Raw genomic sequence first — 27,445 nt, 5'->3', positions numbered from 1 at the left:
GCATTTACAAGTGTAGTTGAGCTGTACAGCAAGTTTGTGGGTTTAGCCACCATACTCTGAAAGTTACAAGAAGTGACAAAGATGGCCGACCAACAGATTCCAATGTTGAAGATCTAAATGTCCAATGTTTCCTAGGTAAGATGCAAATACCTAAAGGAGGCTCTAACTTCTGGCTAGAGTTTGGCTTTAAAGGAAACCTGAAGTGAGAGGGATATGGAAGTTGCCATATTTAATTCCTCTTAATCAATACCAGTTGCCTGGATGTCCTGCTAATCCTCTGCCTCTAATACTTTTTAATACTTTTAGCTACAGACCCTTAACAACCATGCAGCACATCAGAGGTTTCTGACATTATTCTCAGATCTTACAAGATTGCATGCTTGTTTCATGTGTGTCATTCAGGAATTTAATATGGCAGCTCCATATTCCTCTCACTTCAGTTGTCCTTTAAAGTATGCCTGCCATATTTTTCATTTTTAAACAATACCAGTTGCCTGGCAGTTCTGCTGATCTCTTTGGCTGCAGTAGCGTCCGAAACACCAGATTTGCATACTTGTTCAGGGTCCATGACTAAGGGCCGGTTCACACTTTTTAAATCGTATCCATGATATACGTTTTTAAAGCTCCGCAGAAACGCAGGAAGCGGATCCTGTGTTAAAAATGGGACTCGCTTCCACTCGTGCAGAAACATGGATCGCACACAGATCGAGTTGTATGGAAAGAAAATCGTAGTGGAGAGTCTGGATTTCACACTTTTTCCCGGATTGGACAGGGGAATGTGTCCACTGCAAGCCTATGAGAATGGACACTGTCCGCTCTCACTAAGCTAGATGCCGCATCCGCGTTGCCAGTTTCAGCCGCATCCCGTCACCGTCGTAACGCCATACTTGTGCGTCTCGCTGTCCATCACCGCCGATCGGTTCATTCTGAAAAACCCGGAGGCCAACAGAAGCAGCCATTGGGCTGCAGTAGACCAATGGAAATCCTCAGGAACCGAGAGAATTCTCATTGGTTCATGTTGAACCAATGAAAATTCTTACTGTTGCTAGGCAGAATTGGCCTGTTGCTTCTTCTGGTCTCCAGGCGGTTGAAGGGACCCGAGTGGTGGTGGCGAGATAGGTGAGCAGCCGAAGCATACTTACCGTTGCGATTGACGTGCGGATGTAGAACATGCCCCAGCCAGAAAAACTGATCCGTTTGACACGGATCCGATCTGGAATCTGACAAGTGTGGACCGAGCCTAAGAGCATTAGAGAGGGGCTCAGCAGTACAGCCAGGCAATCTGCACTGTTCAAAAGGAAATAAAAATGTCAGCCTCCATATCCCTCTCAGTTCAGGTGTGCTTTTAATAAACTGAAGCTCGGGGTAGAAAAGAGTATTTTCTGTCTGTGTAGCAGTTATCCCAGTTGTAATTATTCTTTACAGCTCTTGTGATTCAAGAACACTTGTTCTTGAAGGCAGTTGCGTGTCAGCAGTGTGCGTTAAATAATAAATACCTATCCCCCTTTACATCTTTGTCACTTCAGCTTGTCGTATGTTTTCACTGTTGCTAATTACAGCCCTTTATAGTTAAGTTAAAATAAGACACATTAATTTGTAGATTACCACTTAAAATACTGATTACAAGTAACACACATTAAACTGAAGTACATTAGTAACTTTAGATTAAGTGGGTATTGCCATATTAGCTGCATTTTTTCAAAAAGCACATATTTCAGCTGCTGAAACTAGTCGCCTTAAAGCACATTTGAAGTAATCTACAGTATAATCTTCTGTGTTGTACTCCCTGTACGGCGAACTGTCTGCATTTTGTTACCTTTGAATTCATCTTAGCTGTTCTTTAGCCAGTACCACATGACGCAGTTACCCAAGAAACAAATCGGAGGCCCCCTGCGCACTGCAATTCCGATTCGAGATTCCGATTTTTCCCTGAATGCTATCAAAAGAAGAAGAAAAACTCGGCATGCAGTACCAATTCAAAATTGGAATCGCATGTAAAATTGCGTCAAAATCACAAATTGAAATCGCACGTAGGGTGCAAGAGCCCTGACTAAAGTTTAAAAACTGTATAAACTGTTTGTTCCAGAAGAGCAGAATGTAAAGTTAGAGTATAGGAACCTTGCACACGTCTAAAGCTTACAGTTTCACATAGTAGAGCCGTCAACAGAGTATAAAACCCATAAACACTTTAGTGGCTCAAACCCACTAGCAGCCTTTTCTAAGAGCTAGTGATTTGAAAAAGCTCTTGCTAATGCTATGCTATGGGGGATGTTTATAAAATCACATTGCTCAAGTGGGATCACACCCATAGCATTACATTAGCAAGAGCTTTTCAAATCCCAAGCACTTAGTAAAGTACTGCTAGTGGGTTCCAGGACTAACAGAGCAGTCAACTGAGTATTAAACCCATACATTCAATGAACAGCAATAAACTCACAAATTAGACTGTAGGAGCACTTGGGTGGGAGTGAGGGGGTATTTTAGGATAATCATAATTATGAGCTGTAACCCAAAGTTCTTTCCAAATGAGAACTTTATGGTTTGTCACCATAAATCTTAATTGTGTAGATGACCAGCAAGAACGGAACTTGTGCCTTTTAATAAAACATTTCTGAGAAATGTTAGTTTATGATATTTGTCTTCTATACAGAGTCAAAGCAAAGTACTTTTTTATTGGAGTACAAGGCTCTAACAGTGAGGTAGATCTGTCACTATATGTCTTGTTTTCTTAAGTTTAAAAAAAAAAGTTTATTGCAGTACCATCAGTACCATCATTATAAATACAAAGTACAACAGTACCGCTAAACCTCAACCACTTTTGAACATTTCTGATAAGTGGGTTCCAGTATCAAATTCAGCCTACCGCCATCTTAAGAACGCAAGCATAGAAACACAAATTGTGTGTAGAGAAGCCTGATTGACACCCAAGCATATTGTTTTCCTCCCCAAAGCAGAGCCAGATAAAGACCATGCAGGGCCCCAAGCAGAGCAATAAATTTAGCCCCCGGCCATGTGATGTGCCCGGATGTCCCCCAGTAACTCCTTTAGGCCTGGTGCACACCAGAGGAGTTTTTCTGAGCGTTTTTGAGTTTTAGAGGTTTCAAAAGCTCTTCCCAATGTAATGCTAAGGCTAGTAACATCTGTACAGCACTCGAGCCCCCTGAACTGTCACCCATGAGATAGAGTCCTGATCCCCGTGGATCAGTAATTGTAAGTGTATTCCTAGCTTAAAAGTATGTGTTTTGTGTACTTTTACTCTGGGAGTGAAAGGGTACCTGATCTGAGAGAAGTATGAAGACTGTCCTCTTTATTTTTCATCCTGAAATGCCTGGCTGTCATGCTGCTCTGTTGGCCTTGGTAGTTTGACTCGCATGTGCCAGAAACCTGCAGACACTGAAGTCCGAGGAGTCGGAGCACTTTGTCTTGCTTATTTCTAGGTTAGTGGCTCAGAAATGAATAGGCCAAGGAAATCTCTGTATAGTAGCCAGGTAGGGTAGCATTTTCAAAAGGTAGTCTGCAATGATTCCTACTATCTCCTTCACTTCAGGTTTCCTTTAAAGAGACTCTGAAGCGAGAATAAATCTCGCTTCAGAGCTCATAGTTAGCAGGGGCATGTGTGCCCCTGCTAAAATGCCGTTATCCCGCGGCTAAATGGGGGGTCCCTTGACCCCCAAATCCCTCCCCCCTGCAAAATTAACGACCAACTTGGTCATAAATTTTGCTCTTCCTGGAGGCAGGGCTAACGGCTGCAGCACTGCCTCTCAGCGCGTCTATCAGACGCACATCGCCGCCTCTCCCCCGCCCCTCTCAGTGAAGGAAGACTGAGAGGGGCGGGGGAGAGGCGGAGGTACGCGTCTGATAGACGCGCGGGAGGCAGGGCTGCGGCGGTTAGCCCTGCCCCAATGCGAAGGCGCTCCCCCGCTGCACGGAGGGGATTTGGAGGATCAGGGATCCCCCGTTAAGCCGCGGGATAGCGGCGGTTTAGCAGGGGCACACATGCCCCTGCTATCCATGAGGTCTGAAGCGAGATTTATTCTCGCTTCAGACTCTCTTTAAGTCTTGCTGCAGCCACTGAAGCATACCTAAACTAACTCTGATTATACTTTGTTTTTGTTTTTTTTTTCTTCTTCATTTGCCTGTAATACTTTTCAGAATAAATTCAGCAAGGCTCTAAGCCTAAAACCTTAACTCCCAACTATTTTATTTATGGAAACACCAATTCCTTTAATATAATATCCTCTGATATAATATTGATGTATAAATAGAACACTTATAACTTATTTCCTATTCTGTTGCAAGCACACAACATACAAGGCATTTCATTGCTTCCTAAATTCATCATTAGACTACTTTTTAAAACCCTGACCTGTTAAAGCTTAGGCCTATGGCCTGAGACCCACTACAGATCGGTTATGGCAATTGTTATATATTTTTTACTAGCGTATTGTAAAGCAGTTCAGAGAGCACCTGAAATGCCATCTATGCTGTGCTCACATGTTTACAAAGCAAGCTAGATATGACAGGGCAGTTTCTATGAGTGAGGCCTCTTTTACACTTAAGGCTACTTACACACCAGGACGTTGCGTTTAGGGGACGTTATAGGGCACATAACGTGCCCCTAACGCAACGCCTGGTGCTCTCCGATGTGGACATCAAAGTGAGCCGCGTTGTGCAGCTCACTCTGGCGTGCGTGATGCCGCGATGCGTACTCTTGGACGCATGTCGCACAGAGCGGCCGCACCAGGAAGTAAACCCTGCACGTCACACCGTGAAGTGAATATCAATTAGCCATGTGCCTGGCCGCTCTCAACTCCTCCCCAACACTAGTGAGCATGTGCGCACACTCTAACGCGGCTTAGCCGCACATAACACACAGCGTGCAGCACTCAACAGATGTCCTGTGTTACAATGTAACACAACGTGGGCACTGTGAACAGCCCTTGGTTTTTCATTGCTATGCGGTGGGGCTGCGTTACAGGCTGCACTAACGTGCGCCTGTAACGTCTCACTGTGAAAGCAGCCTTAAGGAACATTATCGATTTACATTTTTTTTTTCAATTGATAGGAATTGTTTGGGAAGTGCTGCTAAGTACTGGTGTATACATTTCACTGGCAACCTCTTTGTTTACTGTTATCAAAATACTTTCACATTTTACAGACGCCAAAACTGACAGAATGAACCATGAGGGGAGGGGAAATTTCCTTCTGACTTCATCGGTTAACCCTGTGTGTAACTGTGTGTGAGAGACGGAGAAAGCTCCCAACAGCTGCAGCTTCTGTGTCCTGTGTTTCTCACTGAAGTGTGTGAAGAGCAGAGGAAATGTAACTTGTTAACATTTGTAATTGTCACAGCTTTTGATACAGTTTTTGCTTTCAGAGAAAAATACTCTAGTCTGATATGCAACACTGGCTGTGCATTGAAGCAGACACCCCTTCTGCAATTGATTTGTCCCAATATAGCTAAATCCTATCCTCAATAAGTTAAAGCTTTTGCCTAACATGAATAAGTTAAAGCTTTACCCTAACATGAAAAGTAGGGAAATGTTTACACAGCTACTTAGACATTATTTGTACATTGCCATTTTAGAACTCTTGGGTATTGATAGTATTCCTTTAATCAGTTGCTCTCGGTTAAAACTGAAAGAAAACTGATTTTCAAAGTAATACCCATGTTTTCCTTTGGCACAGTTTCCACCATACGCATTTTAACTGAAATCTTTTTCACAATGCACTGCTATGGAAAAAACGCATACCAACGCATTAAGTTTAAAAGGGCCCTAAGGGAGAAAATTACATCAGACTTGGCTTCAGTCAGAGGGGATAAAAATGGAAAATGCCAGGAACTGGTTTTCTTTATTTACTACAGGGAGTGCAGAATTATTAGGCAAGTTGTATTTTTGAGGAATAATTTTATTATTGAACAACCATGTTCTCAGTAAACCCCAAAAACTCATTAATATCAAAGCTGAATATTTTTGAAAGTAGTTTTTAGTTTGTTTTTAGTTTTAGCTATTTTAGGGTGATATCTGTGTGTGCAGGTGACTATTACTGTGCATAATTATTAGGCAACTTAGCAAAAAACAAATATATACCCATTTCAATTATTTATTTTTACTAGTGAAACCAATATAACATCTCAACATTCACAAATATACATTTCTGACATTCAAAAACAAATCAGTGACCAATATAGCCACCTTTCTTTGCAAGGACACTCAAAAGCCTGCCATCCATGGATTCGGTCAGTGTTTTGATCTGTTCACCATCAACATTGCGTGCGGCAGCAACCACAGCCTCCCAGACACTGTTCAGAGAGGTGTACTGGTTTCCCTCCTTGTAAATCTCACATTTTATGATGGACTACAGGTTCTCAATGGGGTTCAGATCTGGTGAACAAGGAGACTGTCATTAGTTTTTCTTCGTTTATACCCTTTCTTGCCAGCCACGCTGTGGAGTACTTGGACGCGAGTGATGGAGCATTATCCTGCATGAAAATAATGTTTTTCTTGAAGGATGCATACTTCTTCCTGTACCACTGCTTGAAGAAGGTGTCTTCCAGAAACTGGCAGTAGGACTGGGAGTTGAGCTTGACTCCATCCTTAACCCGAAAAGGCCCCACAAGCTCATCTTTGATACCAGCCCAAACCAGTACTCCACCTCCACCTTGCTGGCGTCTGAGTCGGACTGGAGCTCTCTGCCCTTTACCAATCCAGCCACGGGCCCATCCATCTTGCCCATCAAGACTCTCTCTTCATTAGTCCATAAAACCTTAGAAAAATCAGTCTTGAGATATTTCTTGGCCCAGTCTTGACATTTCAGCTTGTGTGTCTTGTTCAGTGGTGGTCGTCTTTCAGCCTTTCTTACCTTGGCCATGTCTCTGAGTATTGCACACCTCGTGCTTTTGGGCACTCCAGTGATGTTGCAGCTCTGAAATGCGGCCAAACTGGTGGCATCTTGGCACCTGCGTGCTTGACTTTTCTCAGTTCATGGGCAGTTATTTTGAGCCTTGGTTTTTCCACACGCTTCTTGCGACCCCGTTGACTATTTTGAATGAAACGCTTGATTGTTTGATGATCACGCTTCAGAAGCTTTGCAATTTTAAGAGTGCTGCATCCGTCTGCAAGATATCTCACTATTTTTGACTTTTCTGAGCCTGTCAAGTCCTTCTCCTGACCCATTTTGCCAAAGGAAAGGAAGTTGCCTAATAATTATGCACACCTGATGTAGGGTGTTGATGTCATTAGACCACACCCCTTCTCATTACAGAGATGCACATCACCTAATATGCTTAATTGGTAGTAGGCTTTTGAGCCTATACAGCTTGGAGTAGGACAACATGCATAAAGAGGATGATGTGGTCAAAATACTCATTTGCCTAATAATTCTGCACTCCCTGTATATAAAATTTACTGAAAACAAAACATGGACAGTACAATGCATTTAACATTGCATCGCAATTGCTAACAAAATGCTGCAGGCAGAGCGATTTAGCCAAATCCCAATTTCTCCAGTGGGCACACATCCATTCATTTTCATTGCCATATTGACTTTTGGAATGGGGGTGATTCCCACTAGCTGCTGAAAGCACTCTAGTGGGTCCTAGGTCTAAAAGCGTGCCTCTGTGTCCTAATATGATTTATCAAACCCACCTCGGGTTCTCTTTAAGGCCAAAAGCTTTACCATTCTGGCTCCACGTTATTTTCCAGTAACCCAAGAATAGTTTTTCCCCAGCCCAGGTTTCCATGTTATACAGCAGTTTAATCTAGGCTAGGCAAGTCCAGGCCCAGAGGCCAAATGCGGCCTGCCGTGCCTTTTCTGGTTGCCCCCAAAGCGCTCTACAATTCTTAATTCCATGTAGCCCGCAGGCTGTAGCTGTGGTGCTGCATGCAGAGGCCACCTGTATCACCACTCTGCCTCCCCATAGCTCGATGTAGGTTATCAGCCACAACTGTAGCAGCCACTGATTAGCAGCTGCCACTGTGCCAGCAGCAGAGCAGTAAGAGTCGCTGATTAGCAGCAGCTACTGTGCTAGTAGCGTTATGCCTGCATACTGATAGAGAAATGCTGCAACTGCACATGGTATATGGGTCAGCTCGCGTAGAAATGTTTTATTTGACAAAATGTCACCGCTATAGTATACCTAATGGGAATCAGAAAAAAATATTTGTAATTTCACTAGTTCGTCCCCCCAGCACTCTCAAGAATGGCAATGTGGCCCTTGGCGTAAAAAGTTGGACACCCTTGATCTAGGCATTCTTGAATTATAAGGATCATCCTAGAATTTCAGCATCTTCAATAAAGAAAATTATTTAAAAAATGCACTCCAGTGTCTTCTCTTGCAGAATTATAAAGAAGCAGTGACTGGGTTGGTCTACTGCAGACTCTGGATATGAAAACCTCCAAGTATCTAAGGGCTCTTTCACACATAAGGCTGTAGTGGGTGAATTAACAATGTCAGCTGCCCTGTGCACTGGCTGATCAGTGGAGGGGCGCTCATTGCAGCCACACTCAGATTAGACATGAAGTGGTCCCCTTCAGAGTTTGAGAAGAATTTCACTGCCTGGCGTGACGTGGTCGTAGAGGGGTTAAACTATCACAACTGCTTGCTGCTGCCTGGTAACTGCGTGCTGAGCACACAGTTTAACTGCCCGTAGAAAAGAGGCCTAAAGCAGCTAAACCTGCTTTTCTAAGGCCTCTTTTCCAGACAGTGTGTGCTCAGCAAGCAGTTACCAGGCAGCAGCAGGCAGTTGTGAGAGTTTGAGAGGCATTTCACTGCCTATTAACTGTCTGTGGAAAAGAGGCCTAAGTGGCATGCAGGCTCTTGGGGAAATGGTGTTCAAAGGAGTGGGATGCAACTGAAATTACAGGCAGGCATGGTCAATGAGATGCAAATCCTTCTGAGCTGATGCACATTTTTACACTAATCATATGCAAATTTGTGCAACTGGAAATTGGACCAATCACCTCCTGCAGCAGTAGCATTTAGGCCTCATTTCCACGAGCAGTTGATAGGCAGTAAAGACTCTCAAACTCTCACAACTGTTTGCTGCTGCCTAGCAACTGCTTACTGCTGCCTGGTAACTGCTTGTAAAGCACACAGTTCAATGGTCTACGGAAATGAGCCCTTAGTCCATTTTCAGGCTGCATAAAGGCCTCTTTTCCATGGGCAGTTGATAGGCAGTGAAATGAACTCTCACAACTACTTGCTGCTGCCTGGTAACTGCCGAGCATACACTTTCATTGCCCTATGAAAAGAGGCCTTAGACAAGCATAAAAATTTGCATCAACTCTGAATTCTTTGCATTTTACTGACCTTCCAAGAGACAAAACTGTTAGAGAACCCGAGGTGGGTTTGATAAATCATATTAGGACACAGAGGCGCGTTCTGTATACAATGACCAGCCTCTGCACGCGCCACACACCTGTTGTTGATGCTATCTCAATTTGTTTTGCAGCAAGCTATTGAGCCGTACATTTCAACAGCAATTCTCATGCAATTGTTCAGTTTCATGGCGCGGTGGTGTTCACTTGTTTTTTGTGTGGGGGGGGGGGGGGTTATGACAATTAGAGAAGTTAACCACTTCCCCTCCTCTAGGACGAGTAACTAATACCCTTTTCACATCGCAGGGTCCTAGCTACTACTTCCCTTGCTCCCGTGCTTTTTATCGCCGCTAAACGGTAGACGGGAGATGAATGGGAACGCAGTGCGAATGATGCCAGGTATCAATGAGATGCCGTGATCATTTGTTAGTTTCAACGGACACATCCAAGTATTACTTTCTATTTAGCATACCATAGGTACGCAATAGGAAGTAATGTGCAAGGACATCTTGTAGCCAAATAGTAAAAATACACCTACTCACAATTATTTTTTTTTAAAAAGTCCCAGAAATACCATATATTCTGGCATAAAAGACGACCCCAACTTTTCCAGTTAAAATATAGAGTTTGGGACATTTTTGCCATATAAGACTACCCCTCCCCCCTCCTCTTCCAACGTACACCAAATACAAATTTAAAAAATCATATCCTGGTGCTATGTATGAACAGATACTGGTGCTGTACTGTATGTGGTACCTAGTATATAACAGTATATAGGCCATTGACTGGTCGGATTGGTCAACTTTCCCTCTCCCTAAGTGGATTGGTCAGCTCTCCCTGTTTATCAGAGTGGTATGGAAGAATAGATTGCGCTGTACCCATAAAACACGCCTCTTTCACCCGTCTGGCCCACCCTTGTATCCTATTAACCGCCCTCTCTGCCTCTCAGATCTCACACATGTACGACTGCGCCGCTTCACTACAGTCCTCAGCAGGGAGATATTAGAGGCGGTAGCAGGATAGGGCGTATTACCCGGCATCAATGACATCCGACGTATAAGATGACCCCTGACTTTTCAGATGATTTTCAAGGGTTAAAAAGTAGTCTTATATGCCAGAATATACTGTACATTTAAAATTAACACTTTACCTCCCAAACTATCCCATAATCGCCCAAATATTTTTTTGCATTAAAAAAAAATTGCAATTAAAACGATACATAAATAGTTACCTTAGGGACTGAACATGTTTAATATGTACGTCAAGAGATTATATTACTGTTAATTTTTAAACTATGGTCTTGTACAAAAGATTATATTACTGTTAATTTTGAAATTATGGGCTTGTAAATAGTGACGGATGCAAAACTGAAAAAAAATGCACCTTTATTTCCAAACAAAAATATTGGCGCCATTCATTGTACTAGGGAAATATTTTATAAGTTGCAATAACCGGGAAAAATTGGCAAATGTGTGTTTTAATATATATGTATGATATAATATTTTAAAGCTATAATGGCCGAAAACTGAGAAATAATGAATTTTTTTCTTATTATTCCTGTTTAAAATGCAGTTAGTATAAAATAATTCTTAGCAAAAAGTACATCCACTTGATGCAGGCACCACCTATGTAGATAGTCATCTCTTTATTAATCACATCAGTTAAAAGCAGCAATACAACGACAGACCGCTGTTTCAAGCCATCATGCTCTGTCAAGTTGTCAAATCTGCAATTAGCAAAAAGTACCTCCCAAAGAAAGCCTAACGAGATATAGATAGTTTTGTTGTGATAAGTAGTAATAAAGTTATAGGCGAATAATTGGAAGGAGCGTTGACAGGTGAAAATTGCTCTAGTTTTAAGGGGAAAAACCCTTGGCGGTGAAGTGTTTAAATATTAAAATGTAGCCTACCAAGTTTGTGTTTGGAGTAAAATTAAATCACATCAGTGGAAAAGGGCACCCTAATTGCCATTATATTCCCTCTGTGATCAAGTGCACTCAGTTCAGCATTCTGTGTGAATGAAGCAAAAGAGAGAGAGCGAGAGATCTCAGTGGAAAAGGGCCCAAAATGGGGGGACTCTACTGTAATGCATACAACATTAATGAATGTGCTAACGTCTTCATAACTTTTCTTTTCCTTACTACCTTACTTACTAATGGTATTTCACGATATGCAGTATTTGTAAACACAAATTGCAATCTGTTACTATTCCTGTTAATTATCGTATTTGGGAGCATCACGGATCTTACTCCCTGCATTTATTACCTTTTCAGCTATACGGATTAAGGAGGAAGAACCAGATCCAGAGGAGTGGCAGCTTACTGGCGACTCTACAGTCAACACCAATGATTTAACTCATCTGAGAGTCCAAGTAGTTGACGATGAACTTGACCAACCAAACCAAGAGGGGAAAAGGCTAAGAAGAGTAGCTTGCACTTGTCCTAATTGCAAAGATGGAGCTGGAAGGTTTGTAATCCTAACATTTGTGAGTATGAAGACTAGTTTGCATAGTTGCTGTGGACTGCATGAAAGTAATCACACAGGCATCTTTGCCACTTCCATGACTTATGTTCACTTGCCTCTAAGAGGTCAGATTTGGGGTTTGCACTTTCATACAATGAAAGTGAGCTGGTGTGTTCAGGCTATTAGAAGCACTTTCTAAATCTGCTCCAAACATCATGTCATTGAAGAATTTAGAGAGAAACCAGATCTCCATGCCCCCGTTACAAACAAGTGTTGCATAGAAATTATATTTTTTTTTAAAGTGAATATTTTATTAAAACAAATTATGGTAAAAGCTATCCTTTCAGTTTGGATCTACATTTCGCAAATATTTTATTTTTCCTGCCTTGGCTTTATCATGTAGGAGATGGCGTGTGTAGCTCAAGTTTCCTACCTGCACAGTTGACTGTTGGGATTTGTCAGTTCTACCATTAGTGCAGATGTTTACTTCTGCATAGTTGCACTGCTTTCTGCACTATACAGCTAGTTATAAGAGGAAATGACTTGGCAGCCAGTAATTTCCACAGAGCACTAAGGGGAAAAAAATCGTTATTGAGCCACCAGGCCCTTTAAAACACAACAAGCTGCAAACTGAAATGGCAAGATCATCTTTAACTCTAAAATGCAAAATATCCTGAAGTAGGATAAAAATAAAAAAACTTACCTCTGCAGAGGGGAACCCCTGGAGTTCAGAGGCTTCATGTATCTTCTTACACCCCACTGTTTCAGCGATCGGCCTCTCTAAAGTGTTCTCCCCAGGTTCTTTTAGCAGGGTGCTACACCCATCTAGTTTTGGTGAGCACCCGGCTGTCATCGGCTAACCTCCTCCTATGCTGTAAGCATAGTTGCTCACAGAAGCACTGGCATTCTCTCATTTCTCCTCACCCAGCTACTATTTCATGCCATCCAGCTGGAAAAAAATTCCGGGGAGAACACTGCTCTATATACTTATTCAACTGATTTACTGAGCATGTGTGAGTAGTCCACACTGCCCAGTAGAACAAAGCCACCCATATATGGCTTTTTGTTCCTCTGTGCAGGAGCCCTTTGTTCTGCTGGGCATGTGCAGATCTTAATCGCACAAGCCCAGTAGGGGTGGACTTGTCCATGGTTGGGAAAGTGGCCAGAAGACACTTTGGTACCCTTCACTGGAACAGTGCTGTGTAAGAGGCTATGGGACGCCTCTGGCCTAACCTTAGGCTTCCCGAAGTAAGTGTCTAACTTTTTATTGTTCTAACATTTGATTTTTTTCAAGACCATTTTATAAAGTAAGTGTAAAAGTAGCAGTAGTTTTATTTTCATTGCTTTATTCATTCCTATGTTTGAAATCCATATTTGAGCTTTGCAGTTTTAGAACAGTGAGCTGAGGTTTCTATCCTACCACCTTTGTATATGTATGTAATGCTGTTTTCTTCATGCCAGCCCACCGATCTGAATTTCAAATGTGACGTAAACTGTTAGCACTGACAAGCAGTGAAGTAGTGAATTAGTTGGTGAGGATATATTTTTCATTCTGTGAGGTCTTCATTTTCCATGTTTTATCTTTCTGCGTGTAAAATCTACTATGCATTTTGTAGTTTCTTATCTTTAGTATATATTCAGTTTTGTTGCAATAGATGTTTGTGATAGCCTCATAAAGAAACAATGTGACCTAGTTATCATTCACAAAGTCTAGTAGCTTTACTTTTGGAATGTAAGGCTATGTGTAGAAGTTTTGTTGCCTTGAACGATCTATAAGATTTCTGCAGGATACCGGTACAAATGCTCTGCTTGGCTCATGGCTGAGCAACCGTATACTTCTCTATTAGGAAAGTCTGATACATGAGCTGCATCACACTGAAGATTTGTTTTGTATTTTTGATGTTCCTGCTGCAAGTCCTGGCAGATCACTGGTGGCATTGTGGGACATATGTACAAACTTTGATCTATAGCGGAATATACACCAGCGGGTGCAGAAAGAGCAGCAAAGATTCCCTTTAACCCCTGTCGCCTTGTCCACTCTATCTTCTAACTTCTTCCTTCAGTGGTGAGATACCTGATTAGTTGTAACAAAAATGTCCAGGCATAGGAACACTCTTTCCTCATGTGGTAGCCCTGCTCAATGCAGAACTGCGCTATTTATCCAGCGCAAAAAGAAATTGTGGAACTGCTAGGACCTGAAAGCATTACAGAACTAGAACCATAAAATAAATGCTGTTATATTTGTCCACTATCATAACTCCAATGCTGTCTTTGATTTGTGATATCCCTGATGTCGGAGTTTGTATCATATTGCCCGTCTGTCAAGCAACTGCCAAGTCAAATTGCTTGTAAGTGCAAACTTATTTAGCCAAATAAAATTATTCTGAAATTAATTGTTTTGGCTGAGGAAAATCTTAAGTGTGTATTTCGTTTGAGACTTGTTTACGTCGGCAGTAAAGCAACACTCCTACTCACAAAATATTACGAAGTAAAGCTGCGAAAAACTTAGTATGTCATATGTTTCTAATGAATATTTTTTTTAAAAAAATTAAGTGCTGCATAAGAAAAACTATTTTAGCAATTACCTTGTACCCCTCTGCGCAGGTTTTCATTTGATTTTACTGACCTATTTGTTATTGATCGTTTACTCAAACATCCTTGACACACAAAAAAACGAAAATACGGAACCTAATCCGCTATTGAACGTGTAGTATATATACTTAGACACAACTATGTGAATAGGAAAAAGACTGATGGAATCTTTTTAACCTGATTCTGATTGTCAGTCATTCACAGTTCTGCTCAAAGCAACCTCAGGACAGAAGAGAATTCTGAAGACCATTTTTTAGATTAAGTCCTGACTACCTAACATCAGAATCACAGAAAGTTATTCAATTTTGAGGTAATTTTAGCATTCAGACATATAGAGGAAATATTTAATGTTTATCTCGTTATTCAGCTTTATAAAACATTTTTAACATGTAGTCAGGTCTAATTATACATTTCCTAGTGATATTTTTTTTTTTTTTTTATACAAAAACTTTAAAACCAACTTTTAACATTTTTCAAATGTCATTTTAGGGGTACCAACCTTGGGAAGAAAAAGCAGCACATTTGCCACATCCCAGGCTGTGGTAAAGTGTATGGCAAGACTTCACATCTAAGAGCTCATCTGCGCTGGCATTCGGGAGAGCGTCCCTTTGTCTGTACCTGGATGTTCTGTGGCAAAAGGTTTACTCGAAGTGATGAGCTGCAGCGACACAGGAGAACACATACTGGTAAACATGGGTGATTTTTGTATGACAGTACTTAGGAGGTGGTATTACGTTCTTAGTGTAATTAAAAGTATATTAACATTAGGGGGACTGTGTGGACTCTGCTGTGCTTACAGACTGGATTCCAAACTGCCTAAAGGTGGCCATACACTCGTTAGATTAGCAGCAGATAGATCATCAGATAGATTACTGATCTATGTGATGTGTTTAGGGACATTTTTTACTAGGAACAGATTTACAATAGATTTCAGTATGAAATCTATTGAGAATCGATCTGATGGCATTTTTTTGCCAACAGATTTCCATTAGGTCCAATGCAAAATGATAAGCATTCTCAACAGATCGATCTAGATTTTCCAGCATGTCAGATCGATCGAAATCGGCCACGAATCGATCGATTGGTCAATCGGTTTGCGATCGATCGATCGCTAATCTGTTCAGTGTATGGGCCCATTAAGAAGTTGGCCTTTATCACAGTGAGTACTGCTGGTGATTTGTGCTGGTTGGTTGAAACTTCTGGTTAGTTGAGTTTCGGATAACTAGGACTCTGCTGTAACAAAGGAGATTACATAGATAACGCTCTCAAGTTACAGGCATGCAAGGATACAGTTCAACTTTCTGTATTTTTGGTATTGACTTATTATGCACCACTTTTCTGTGCACAGAAAACTATGTCCCATTCTCCAATGCCAGAGGCAGAGATTAGTAAGATTCTACTTTTCCTAATTTGCATGCAGATTGGAGTTTGGCCAATCAGATGCAGTTGCTGCAGATAAGGATTATCCTTAAGGTAGCCATACACTGGTCGATTTGCCATTAGATCGACCAGCTGACAGATCCCTATCTGATCGAATCTGATCAGAGAGGGATCATATGGCTGCCTTTACTGCAAACAGATTGTGAATCGATTTCAGCCTGAAACCGATCACAATCTGAGCTGCTCCTGCCGCCTGTCCAAACCAGCCCCCCCCCCCCCCCGTATACATTACCTAATGCTGGCTCCCGGGCATCTTCTCCGCGCTGCACGGCTCTCTTCCGGCTCCATCCCGGCGCTTCCTGTGTCACTCCGTGACCAGGAAGTTCAAATAGAGCGCCCTCTATTTGAACTTCCTGGTCACTGCAGTGACACAGGAAGAGCCGGAACAGAGCCGTGCAGCGCGGAGAAGATGCCCGGGAGCCAGCGTCAGGTAATGTATACCTGATCGGCCGCCGCTAGCGACGCGCTCCCTACCCGCGGGCGATCGAGGGTAATTTCCCGCACGGACCGATCGACGGACGGATCGGCGGGTGTGTTTACCGCGAACGATTGGCAGCAGATTCGGTCCCAGGATCGAATCTGCTGTCGAAACGGCCGCGAATCGGGCCAGTGTATGGCCACCTTAATGCTAGGCTGCATGCAGTTTGCAGTAAATGTGCGCCAGGTCAGAAAAATCAGCATTTCACTGATCTTTAGCCAGACCGCATACCTACCTCAGTCATAGAAGAGCATATGCAGACTATGGCTCTATTGCCTAGTATGTGACCCTTCAGTACCTGCCGTGCAGCATTTGAAGAGTTTTTTCTTAATGTACACAATCGGAAGTGCCTAAAATTCAAGTTAGTAAAGCTTCATCCTAGTACTGATACAAAAAAGGAGCCTATCAAAAGGCAGCAGTAGATATCTGGCCTGGAACCAGCCATTGATCACTGCAGGGAACGTATAGACTTGAGACCTCTACTGAATGTGGCTTAAAATAGCCATATCTAGTAATTTTCCAACTCGTTCTCTTAATTAGATTCCTCTAAAGGAATTTTGCTTTTAAGGGGGAAAAAAACCCCAAAAAAAACACTCAAATACTTGATGTGGAAGGCCTAAAATCCGTTGTTTCCGTAAAGGAGTACTTGGGAAATCTTTCCAGTGATCCAGGTGTATTTGGGTTGCAAAGGCAGCATTACGGTAGATCAATTCTGAATACGCTGCCCCTTGGTGATGGGGCTGTGTTTGAGGCATTCCATTTCCTATGAATGTATTCTTGTATTCAGGTATTGTCATTTTGCTGTATGTCACCCCTAAATATTATATGTATCCCTATTTATTGTCCAGCGCTGCGTAATATGTTGGCGCTTTATAAATACAATAAATAAATAATAAATAAATGTCCATGGACCAATGTTTCATAGGAAATGATGTAGTGGGATTATGGTTTGCATGTCCATGTACTATATCATCTAAACTTTGAATGTAGTGTTAGCTACCAGATCTCCCCAATTTCATGAAATCTAGTTTATTTCAAAATTGACACAGGAAGTGTCTACTCCTACACCTTAAACTTAAGAGAAAATAATTTTTTGAAACTTTTATAGTGCCTAATTGGTCTGAGTGACCTTCCCAGCCAACATGCACTATCTTATAATGTATGGTGCTTTTCTGTCTGGTGCACTCCTGCGGTTTACCAGCCATGTTATTTGCAATTCAGGGAAATGTCAGGTGTGACCTGACAATGCAAGGCACACATCCAATTTTTGTTAGCCAATCCCTAACTAGTCTTAAAAGTCGTACACATTCTCCACCAAACCTGCCTGTTTGTTGTCTGATTTTGGTTTGCGTGTGTTGGAGTGGGAAAACGAACGACTGTTAACAAGCCCGATCCATCTGGCGGCTCAACTCAATACTGTTGGGCTGATATCATATAATTGGCCACGTGCGTAGTTGTGTGAACAACGCACTTGTTTTAAATGCGGCCATTCTGTGCAGTCCACCGCTTCACTTATGCATGCAGTTTATAGATGAGTTGGTTGTTCACTTGGTTGGTGCATGGAAAATACAAGTCTTCAAAATAGTCTGTGGTGTTGGTCGTGCACTGTTGGGCGTGTGTATGTAGCTTTAGATGTAGTATGAGAACCAATAGATTTTCAATATTCTAAACAGATTATGTAGGTAAGCTCTCATACTATAGGGAAGTGTTAAAATTGGGCAATCAAATTTTCATGTGTAGCAACAAGAGAGCACAGTGTGCCGACACTCAGAAATCAAAGATGGTGGAGAGGATGACTGAGGCTGCTGTGTGCAGCTTGTCAGCTTGTCTCAAAGCTTAAAGCAGTTCAATGCAGCAATAACGACAGTGGAAATGCTTGGCACTACCGACAATCATGTATTGCTTCATTCACTTGACTTCACAAAGCATGCATAAAGAGTCCATCTTGTGCATAGCATACAGTACAAAAAGTGATGCTTATCGTGTGCTGCATTGTGGGGATGTGGGATGACAGTGGGTGCTGCTGGGTGCCTGGCCTGAAGACCATTTCGCTTAATCAGCTTCTTCTGAGGCCTAAAAGTGGCGCACACATACACACGTGCAAATTTAGCCGATTTTCTAAGAAAAACTGCTCTCTGCGTCAAATCACTCCCATTTCCTTGCATTGCTAAAGACACTGCAGGACGACAGCAGGAATGCCGCTAGGTACAGCAGCACCCCAAATTTAAAATGTAAATGGTGCATGCTGGTTGGGATGGACGGTTAGACCCAGCCAGGAATCCTGAAGTAAGATGAAATTAAAAGATGCAATTGATGATGCTTACTTGCCTGTTGTGCTGTTCCCTTTGGCTGAATAATTGACCCCATGCAGATCAGGTGATTTGACTCCATTAGCTTGCATCCTTATTTGCTGATATAGGATTTAGAAACGACTGAAGCCAAAAGTTCACCATTCCTCTTAGATCAGGCTTCTGTAATGATCATCTGTTTTATTTAGCTTAGATGGTGGAGGAACATAATGCTGCTTCTTCCTGTGTCAATTTCAGAATGAATTAGATTTTGCAAAATTGGCATGTCTTATTTCTAATTGTGATCAGTGTGGTGCAAATGTGTTTCTGTAGAAACAATTGCTGCATACTAGCTGATTGCTCAGAACATACCAATGTTTGATACGGTTGAATCCTTGAAGTCTCCTTATGCAGTCAGCGTGACAACACAAATCCAAGGCTGCAAAATTCTGTACAACAATTAAAATGAATTTTGGATTACATGCATGGATGAAGTTGGTTAACAAATGGCATTTAAAATAAAAAATGTTTCTGTTCCCAACAGGTGAAAAGAAGTTTGTCTGTCCAGAGTGTTCCAAACGATTTATGCGAAGTGATCACCTTGCCAAACACATTAAAACCCACCAGAATAAGAAAGGCATTCATGCCAGCAGCGCCGTACTGGCATCCATAGAAGCTAAGCCCGATGAAACATTGATAACTACCGAAGGTACAACCCTTATCCTTGCAAACATTCAGCAAGGGTCTGTATCCGGCTTATCCGCCTTAGGGACTGTACATACCGGCACCAGCAATCAAGATCTTCTCTCCAATTCCGAGATTCCCTTACAGCTTGTCACAGTTTCCGGAAATGAGACAATTGAGTAAATATCACACACGACACCTATTAATTGTGGTTATTTTTATACAGTAGTGGAAGAAAAAGCAAATCCTTGTTCTTGAGTTCTTAGATATCTTTTTATTGATGTGCAAACTTTTTTGGATTGACAGTAACTTGGTTATACATGACACTGAAATGCCTTACTTTGTATGCTATTCCATACGTATGATCAAATGGTAAAATTGCATGGCTTTTGTAGGTACTTTTGGAAATCTAGAACTGATGAAATTTTACCATGATACATACAAGTATAAATAACATTGACAGATGGAAATGGTAGTCTAACCAAATGCATCAGTCCTGTGTGGTTTAGTGTAAAAGGAAATTAAAAAAAAAAAAAGAAAAAAAATTAAAAACAAGAAAAAATTAAGAACATGTTGGTATTTATCTATTGTAAGATAACAAAGTCAATGGGTCACAGAGAAATTGTGTTATGAGATGACATTTTGTAATTTTCTTGATGACTGGAATTTTTATTATGCATAACTGACAAATCACGTCAAGCAGCACTCATAACCCGGCTTCGATTCCACCATTCCTCTGCTTACAAGATAAACAACCAATTTGTTTTAATGAGGTGAACCCATGTACACATTTTAAGCTTTTCTCTTGTAAAGAAAGATTACAAAAAAAAAATAAGAATAAATTCTACAACAAGGTTTTTAACCTGGCAGGAGCCACTGTCTAGATTGTGTTTAATAAAAAAATAAAAAAAAGCCATGCAGAAATATGTTTGCCAAACCAAATCTTCTTACCGTTGTTTGAGTCATGAAGGCAATGTAACCAATGTTTGAAAGACTTTGCGGGTTAAAGTATTTTTGAATGGTTGAAAGCACCCACTCTCTTGAACACTGGTGGACCAAAAAAAAGTGAATGAATAGTTTATCATTCAGCGCATCTTCCAATCTCGAGTACTCAGACATCAAATCCCATTGTTGTAAATTAAAGTAGACTAGCATATGCAAACATGATTTCAGTCATTTCCATAGTGACACAAGGCATACAGATCCTAGTCATGGGGAAATGGGAAGTTATATAAGGGTGGATTATTATTTTTATTTTTTTTCCATTTTATTTTTTTTATTTTTAACTTAGTTGGTGAATCAGCATTTAAACAACCTATTTGCTTCTACCCATTAAAAGAAAATTGTATGTATCGAATACATGTACCTGATAAATATGTATATGTTTTTTTTATTATGTTGCTGTATTTTTGTTTTATTTTTTAACAATTGTTTATATTTTCAACTATAGAACGTGTACAAATACAAATTTAATTGCAGGTATGTAAGGTCTATACCGACTTTTCTAAAGACGTAGTGAACTGAAATCAATAAAAAAAAAAACTGCAGCACCTACAACACTTCACCTATTTACAGGCTTTTGTTTGGGTCTCTTTCTTATTGTTATGACCACCTTAAATTTAAAGGCTATCTTTAAAGTGTATGTTTAAAGTGTATTATAACAGTGTGGTAGTTTAATAAAACACTATTTTCTTTCTTTGGACTTTGCTGTTTTCATATTCATTATATGGCAAGTCAGTTTGGTAGTCATAAACTCTTCCAGTGTTTTTTTAAATTTTTGTTTTTTTCCTGCAAATAATTTTTGCATCCTTAACAAAGTTTAAATGCCTTTAAATCACTGAATGTATGCATCATATTTATAAGCAAAAGTAATTCAGAGTTCGAATATTTTATATCAGCGGTTTTCCTGCATAACACGGGAATTCAGAGGTGTTCCTCAGAGTTGTATTTTCTAGCTGTAGTTGTATAGAACACCGAGAGCAAAGCCAGTGGAATGTTTTTTTGTTGTTTTTTTTAATGAAGCTTGGCCTGTGATGTCACAAAGTGTGGTTTTTAGTGTACTGCTAGATTGCAGGCAGCTTGTGGTGGCTATACATGTACCTGCGGTAATCTGAAAATCAGTTCTACGCTCTGGGGACCTTTGGTAAAGATTTAGTAAGTAAGGCCTGTTTTTCACATAGACAGCTGCCATACATGCTTGGCATGAAGTTTGGCCTCTGATCTGCTGGCCGCTGAGCGTTTTTTCAATACAAGAAATACGGTTTTCCTTAGTATTTAAAAGCATAGGATAGACAAGGGGGAAAAAACTGTTGGAAATAACTGATACAATTGGGGTGTAGCATATCTTGAACTTCTCCTTTTAACTTCCCTGGCATTCCACTTCCCCAGAATTTCTAGGCAAAAAGTGATCCAATTTTCATAACCATTTTTTCCCCTGTAACTGGCCAAAATGTGTCAAGCAAGGGTAAAGTGTACAGTGCAGGAGAGTATTGACGTTTATGCACATCAATACTGTTCAGTCAGTACCTCTAGGGAGGTTAAGGCCCAACTTGGCAGGCAGAATTAAAGAAGAAATCTGAGTAAGCCATTCTTCAGGTAGCCTTGCGATTATGTTAAATTGTTGAACCTGCCTTTCTAGGTGATATGCAGGCACCTATGGGCAGGGCTGATCACAGAAGGGTTGCAGCATACCTCAAAGAACATATCTTCAGCTGTTCTATTGGTCCTCTCCCTGCTATAATCTTTTAGTAACCTTTCAGTAAAGTTTAGGATTGGCCCCCACCTTTTACTTTGTGATATTCTGTTTATATGCCAAATATACCCCCAGTGTTCTCCCCAGGCTCTTTTAACCGTATGCTACACCTGGCTCATTTTGGTGGGCATCCGTCCGTCAACGGCTTGCCTCCTAATCCTCCACCTATGATGTAAGCAGAGTTGCACAGAGAAGTTCTGACCCTGCATTCTTCTGTCGCGCCCCACCTGGCTACTTGTTTTATGCAACCTGGCTGGAAATAAATTCTGGGAAGAACACTGTACCCCTCCTCCCTTTCTCTACCCTTTTCCATTTGTTTCCTTTAGAAGCTGCCAAGAATGTCTTAAGTGGAGCCCCCTCTGTGTTTGACACCTTCACTGATGCTCAGAACTTCATTTCAGCCAATGCGAACTGACTACCCCAAGGTACCTATACTCTTAGAAGTGCTTGGCCACACTTTGTGATATTACAGGATCACTTTAGATTTTTGTTTACAGAAAAAAGAGCGCAGGAAGGCTTGACAGCAGTGCTTTGGTCCCAGATTACATTGACTGTATCCATTAATTACAGCCATAAGTTAGATCAAATCATTTAAAGTGTTAATGTTCTACTTCATGAATGTTAACTTGTACAAGGCTCTATAAAATGTCAGGCTCGGAGTAGGTTATTGTACAGTGTTTATTTCCTCATTAAGACCTGACTTATTGTGTATTGTGAGTATGTACATGTGATCTATTATGTTGAACTTCATTCAAAAGGCAAAGTGACCCATTAGCAATTATCTATACGTATATATTTTGGTTTCTATTTTTTTAAAGTTTTTATTATTGGAAAGATGAGACAGTGGCCTGTAAATTTTCATGTTGTAGTTGTGTTTTGCTTTGAAAAACTATACTCCCTCCCTTCACACCCAACCCACACCAGCTATCAGCACTTTTTGCTATAAATAAAATATCCTCACCAAATTAAGCTGTAACACAATTGTATATGATGTGAAACGCTGCGTCTTGTACACAAAATCTGGCATTTTTATTTTTTTTCCTCCGTTTTTACTTTTTATTCCATGTGTTAATTTTTCTTTGGCTTAAAATTATACTCCATGATTTTGCTACAATGATATAGGTTAAAATTTGTCTTTGTTTAAACATACTGCATTTTTATACCTGCTCCTATGTGTTTCGTTATGGTATATTTCTGTAATATGCATGTAGGTGGAATTTTGCTGCATAGGTAGATTTTAAGAAAAAAAATAAAGCAAAAATATCTTTAAATCTGTAAATGTTTTACTTTCAGTATTTTGAGTTTATATGTAATTTGTAGTGTGGTTTTGATTAGCCATTTTAGCTGTAATCTGTTTTCTTATTTGGCTTTTATTGGACAAGTAAAATTAGGCCTTTATATACAGTATAATGATGCAATGTGCATAAATGCTGCTAAAGAAAAGTAGCTGCTACAGGGTCTAATTTTACTTTATACTGCTCAAAAAACTAAATGGTTGCCATGAGAAGCAGCAAGTGTCTCTGTAAAATAAATTAATGATTATCATTTTTATATATGGACTTTTTCTCAGTGGACTATTTTTATTCTGTTTTTATAAAGCATCAACATAAATTGCATGTTTTAGAACATTAAATGACACTTAGGCTAGGTTCACAGTGGTCAGTTGCATAATTAACACGTTATAATGACTGTGAACTGCAATCAAGATTGGCCATAGACTTAAATACAAAGCCTGCATGCAGCGAGTTAGAATATCACAATCTGTTACTGTGAACAGGCCTATAGAATTGTATGGGCAGTGAGTTAAAGTGGACCCAAATTAAAAATAAAAGATTTCAGAAACAAAATCTATTTTCTAAATTATAATAATAAATAGCAGCCTTTTTTCAGCTGCATGATGACAAATATAAAATATTTTACATTTATTTCTATTCTATGGAAACAGCGCTCAACAACCTACATATTAATACACAAGATTCCACATTTAAAAAGTCCACAATACCCTCAATAGGTGTGATCCACAGGTATCCAGTTAATAGTCCAACCAATAATTCTTCATATACAGTTCATAGCAGTAATGATATATTCTCACCGGAACAATAGGCCAACAACTAACGATTAGCAATCATGTTTTTGGACCATGCCAGCACACGAACTCCTCCACTGATATAGGACTCCTCAGATGTGTGTATACATGTCATATGAAAGAGAGACACAGCAATAGTGTGATACCGTTTACAGAGCATACACTATCCAGCACCACCAGTGCTCCCACTCCACTCACGGGTCATCCTAAAGTGCCTCCACCAGCTATGCACTCAAGCCTCTCACCAGACAATATGGCCGACCCTTCACAGACCAGCAGCTCTAGCTTGTTGTGATGACTTTCTCTTGTGTCAAAGAAATGATCTAGGGCTCAAACAGGTGTACCACAGCGTAATTCCATTTAATAAAATATATTAAAAAGAGCAAGTGCACTTACAAACATCCAGTTAAAATGCGCATATAAAACAATCCTCGAGGTGATCCAGCGTCTGACCGGCTCCTACAGCGCCGCCCGACTAGTTTCGCCACTTGGACTCATTAGGAGCTCCACAACAAGCTAGAGCTGCTGGTCTGTGAAGGGTCGGCCATATTGTCTGGTGAGAGGCTTGAGTGCATAGCTGGTGGAGGCACTTTAGGGTGACCCGTGAGTGGAGTGGGAGCACTGGTGGTGCTGGATAGTGTATGCTCTGTAAACGGTATCACACTATTGCTGTGTCTCTCTTTCATATGACATGTATACACACATCTGAGGAGTCCTATATCAGTGGAGGAGTTCGTGTGCTGGCATGGTCCAAAAACGTGATTGCTAATCGTTAGTGGTTGGCCTATTGTTCCGGTGAGAATATATCATTACTGCTATGAACTGTATATGAAGAATTATTGGTTGGACTATTAACTGGATACCTGTGGATCACACCTATTGAGGGTGTTGTGGACTTTTTAAATGTGGAATCTTGTGTATTAATATGTAGGTTGTTGAGCGCTGTTTTCATAGAATAGAAATTTTGTACGTAGTGTGATACACACAATTGAAAAATAGCGATCCGACCAGACAGAGATTTATTAAGATTTATTAATATTTAGAATATCTATTGAGGAGCGCACTGATCAAATATAGAATTTTACATTTATTGGCGGAACCCCTCCCTTCCTTTCATATTGCCGGGACAGAATCCGGCAAACTGGTAGAGTAGGTGGTGTCCGGCAAAGGAGGAATTGCTAATGGCTGCCACCTGTATAACCCTAGTTATGAGAAGAGAAGGGTGAAAAGTATGCACTGAAATGCTCATAGGCTTGAAGGAGTGTTTATTTATCTTCGTATATGTCAGAGTGGTGCAACTAAATATTTTGAATTAAAAAATGTTTGGTTTGGGTCCGCTTTAACATGCAGATTGGTTTGCAATGCAACTGACCACTGTGAACAGGGCCTAAAGGGTGAATACATTCCTCCATACTCTCATTTATCTTTGTAAGCATCATTCTCCTTACAGTGAACCTCCGGACTAAAAATCCACTCGGCAGAACTGAAAAGGCTTGGTGTTTAACAGTTTCACAGCATCAGAACTTTGTTTTTTCTTACCAAAGCTTCATTTTTAGCTGCATTTTTTTTAGCTAAGCTCCACCCATCAAAGAAAACTTCCCGGGCTTTTTTTTCCTTGATGCTGTGCAAAGCATGATGGGATTTCCAATGTTGTTCACGTTGCCTAGGAACTGGGAGGGGTGATCAGCACACAGGACAGCTAGAACTGTGTCTCATGCTCCGTCACCTCCTTTCAACCAAAAAGATGGCTGCCCTCATGAAATGAAACTTTTGCCTGTTCTTTTAAAACAGGGTGGGTAAGAGATTACATTACCTATCTATTTTAATTAACATAACTAATGTATGTTTGTTTAGGCTGAAGTTCCTCTTTAAACATACAAAAGCACTAGCCAAGCAGCTTTTTAGTGCATAATATTTGGTGTACCGAAAGACTTTAAAGGAGTTCCAAGGTGAAATCAGTATTTGCTTTTTTACTTATCTGTGGCTTATTCCAGTCACTAGAATTATTTGAGACCCTCACTGCAGCTGCAGTCTTCTCCGGGCCCTGCTGTAGCCTGCAGTGGATCTCTGTGCATGCCCTGATGGGGGTTTCCAGGCTGACAGCGGGGCGTCGCAGAAGACCGCAGCAGCAGTTAGGGACACAGACCCTTCTATGAGCTGGAAGAAGCCCCTGGTACGTAAAAAAGGAATTACTGATTTCACCAACTTCTTTAAAGCCAGTTCCCACAGGCATCTAAATGCGTCAATATTTGAAAGTCATCAGCCATCAGGAGAGGCTTCAGTCTATTACTATATCTACCATATTTTTCTTACCATTAGATGCTCTTGACCATACGATGCACCTGGGTTTGGAGGACCAGGGATGGGTTTATGGAAAGGCTGCAGCCTAAGGGGGGGGGGGGGGAGGCACTTGAACATGAAAGAGGGGCTGCTACATTTGGAGGAGGCTGAAAACCGGGAGCAACTCATGAAGTTGGAAGCTGACGCCCAAGGTGGCTGCTCATGAAAGAGAGGGGCTGCATACATGGATGATAGACACGGAACAGGAGGGGAGCATGAAAGGAGAACCACGACATAATTGGCCTAGGGGCACACAAAGTATAAATCGCCCCCCGAGCCACGTTTCTGAGGTCAGTAATGTGCGGCAGGGACTACACTGTAAATTCCTAGGATTAGACTGTCTAATTGCAGGGAAACAAAAGTTTGAGTTTGATCCTCATCAGTGCAGTACTATTTTAGTAAAGGGGCTTTTAGGACCATTGTAGCCCCTCACACACTCCAGTGAGTTCTGGTTCACCATGAGCTTGCTGGTTAGTCTGTACCCTACTAATTGCAGGGATTAGACTGTAAGCTCAAGAACGAAGGTTGAGAGAAACTCCCTATGTCCTTGTCGTCTAGTGGTTCCTGGGCTCGCCTCCTTTTGTTTCCCTCTGCTCCCTTATACATGTAATTAAGGTGCCGGGAACTTTGGGCGCAGAGTAAAGCTGAAAAACTGCTCACCCTGCTCCTGCAAAAAGCCCCGGCAGCATCAACTACTATTCCACCTTCAGGCCGCCATGGACTCCGGGGTAATACATAGTTCGGCTGCCAGCTACTGCTGTCGGCTGAATTACACTGGTTTATAGTCATTTGGGCTTTGTCTGAGCGCTGCTGCTATAGCTGTTATTTTTGCTTGTCTCATCTGCTCCCTTCCTCCATAGTTCCTAGGCTCCGCTCCCTCCAGTGTACAGGCTAGCTAAGCAGCGACTCTGCTTTGAATGTGGCTGTGTCCCTGTACTGTGCTCCACTTCCTTCCAATGTATGGCATGCAGAGGCAGGTAGTATGTTTCCAAGGATGAGCAA

General features: G+C 41.1%; 1 protein-coding gene across 4 annotated transcripts in view; it reads left to right on the top strand.

The window, feature by feature from the left end:
* The window catches only part of SP3 (Sp3 transcription factor), an 84,130-nt gene extending 60,834 nt beyond the window's left edge, over positions 1-23,296 (top strand). For all 4 annotated transcript variants that reach the window (XM_068245511.1, XM_068245510.1, XM_068245513.1 and 1 more), the window contains 3 exons: positions 11,594-11,786; positions 14,865-15,061; positions 19,126-23,296. In XM_068245511.1, coding sequence (XP_068101612.1) covers positions 11,594-11,786; positions 14,865-15,061; positions 19,126-19,448 — 713 coding nt within the window. In that variant the 3' untranslated portion in view covers positions 19,449-23,296. The remainder of the gene's footprint in view (positions 1-11,593; positions 11,787-14,864; positions 15,062-19,125) is intronic.
* Positions 23,297-27,445: the final 4,149 nt, after the last annotated feature.

This window comes from Hyperolius riggenbachi, chromosome 7 (genome assembly GCF_040937935.1).
Source record: "Hyperolius riggenbachi isolate aHypRig1 chromosome 7, aHypRig1.pri, whole genome shotgun sequence".
Lineage (NCBI taxonomy): Eukaryota > Metazoa > Chordata > Amphibia > Anura > Hyperoliidae > Hyperolius > Hyperolius riggenbachi.
The sequence above is the reverse complement of the archived record's forward strand: the minus strand, read 5'-3'. Positions and strand labels throughout refer to the sequence as shown.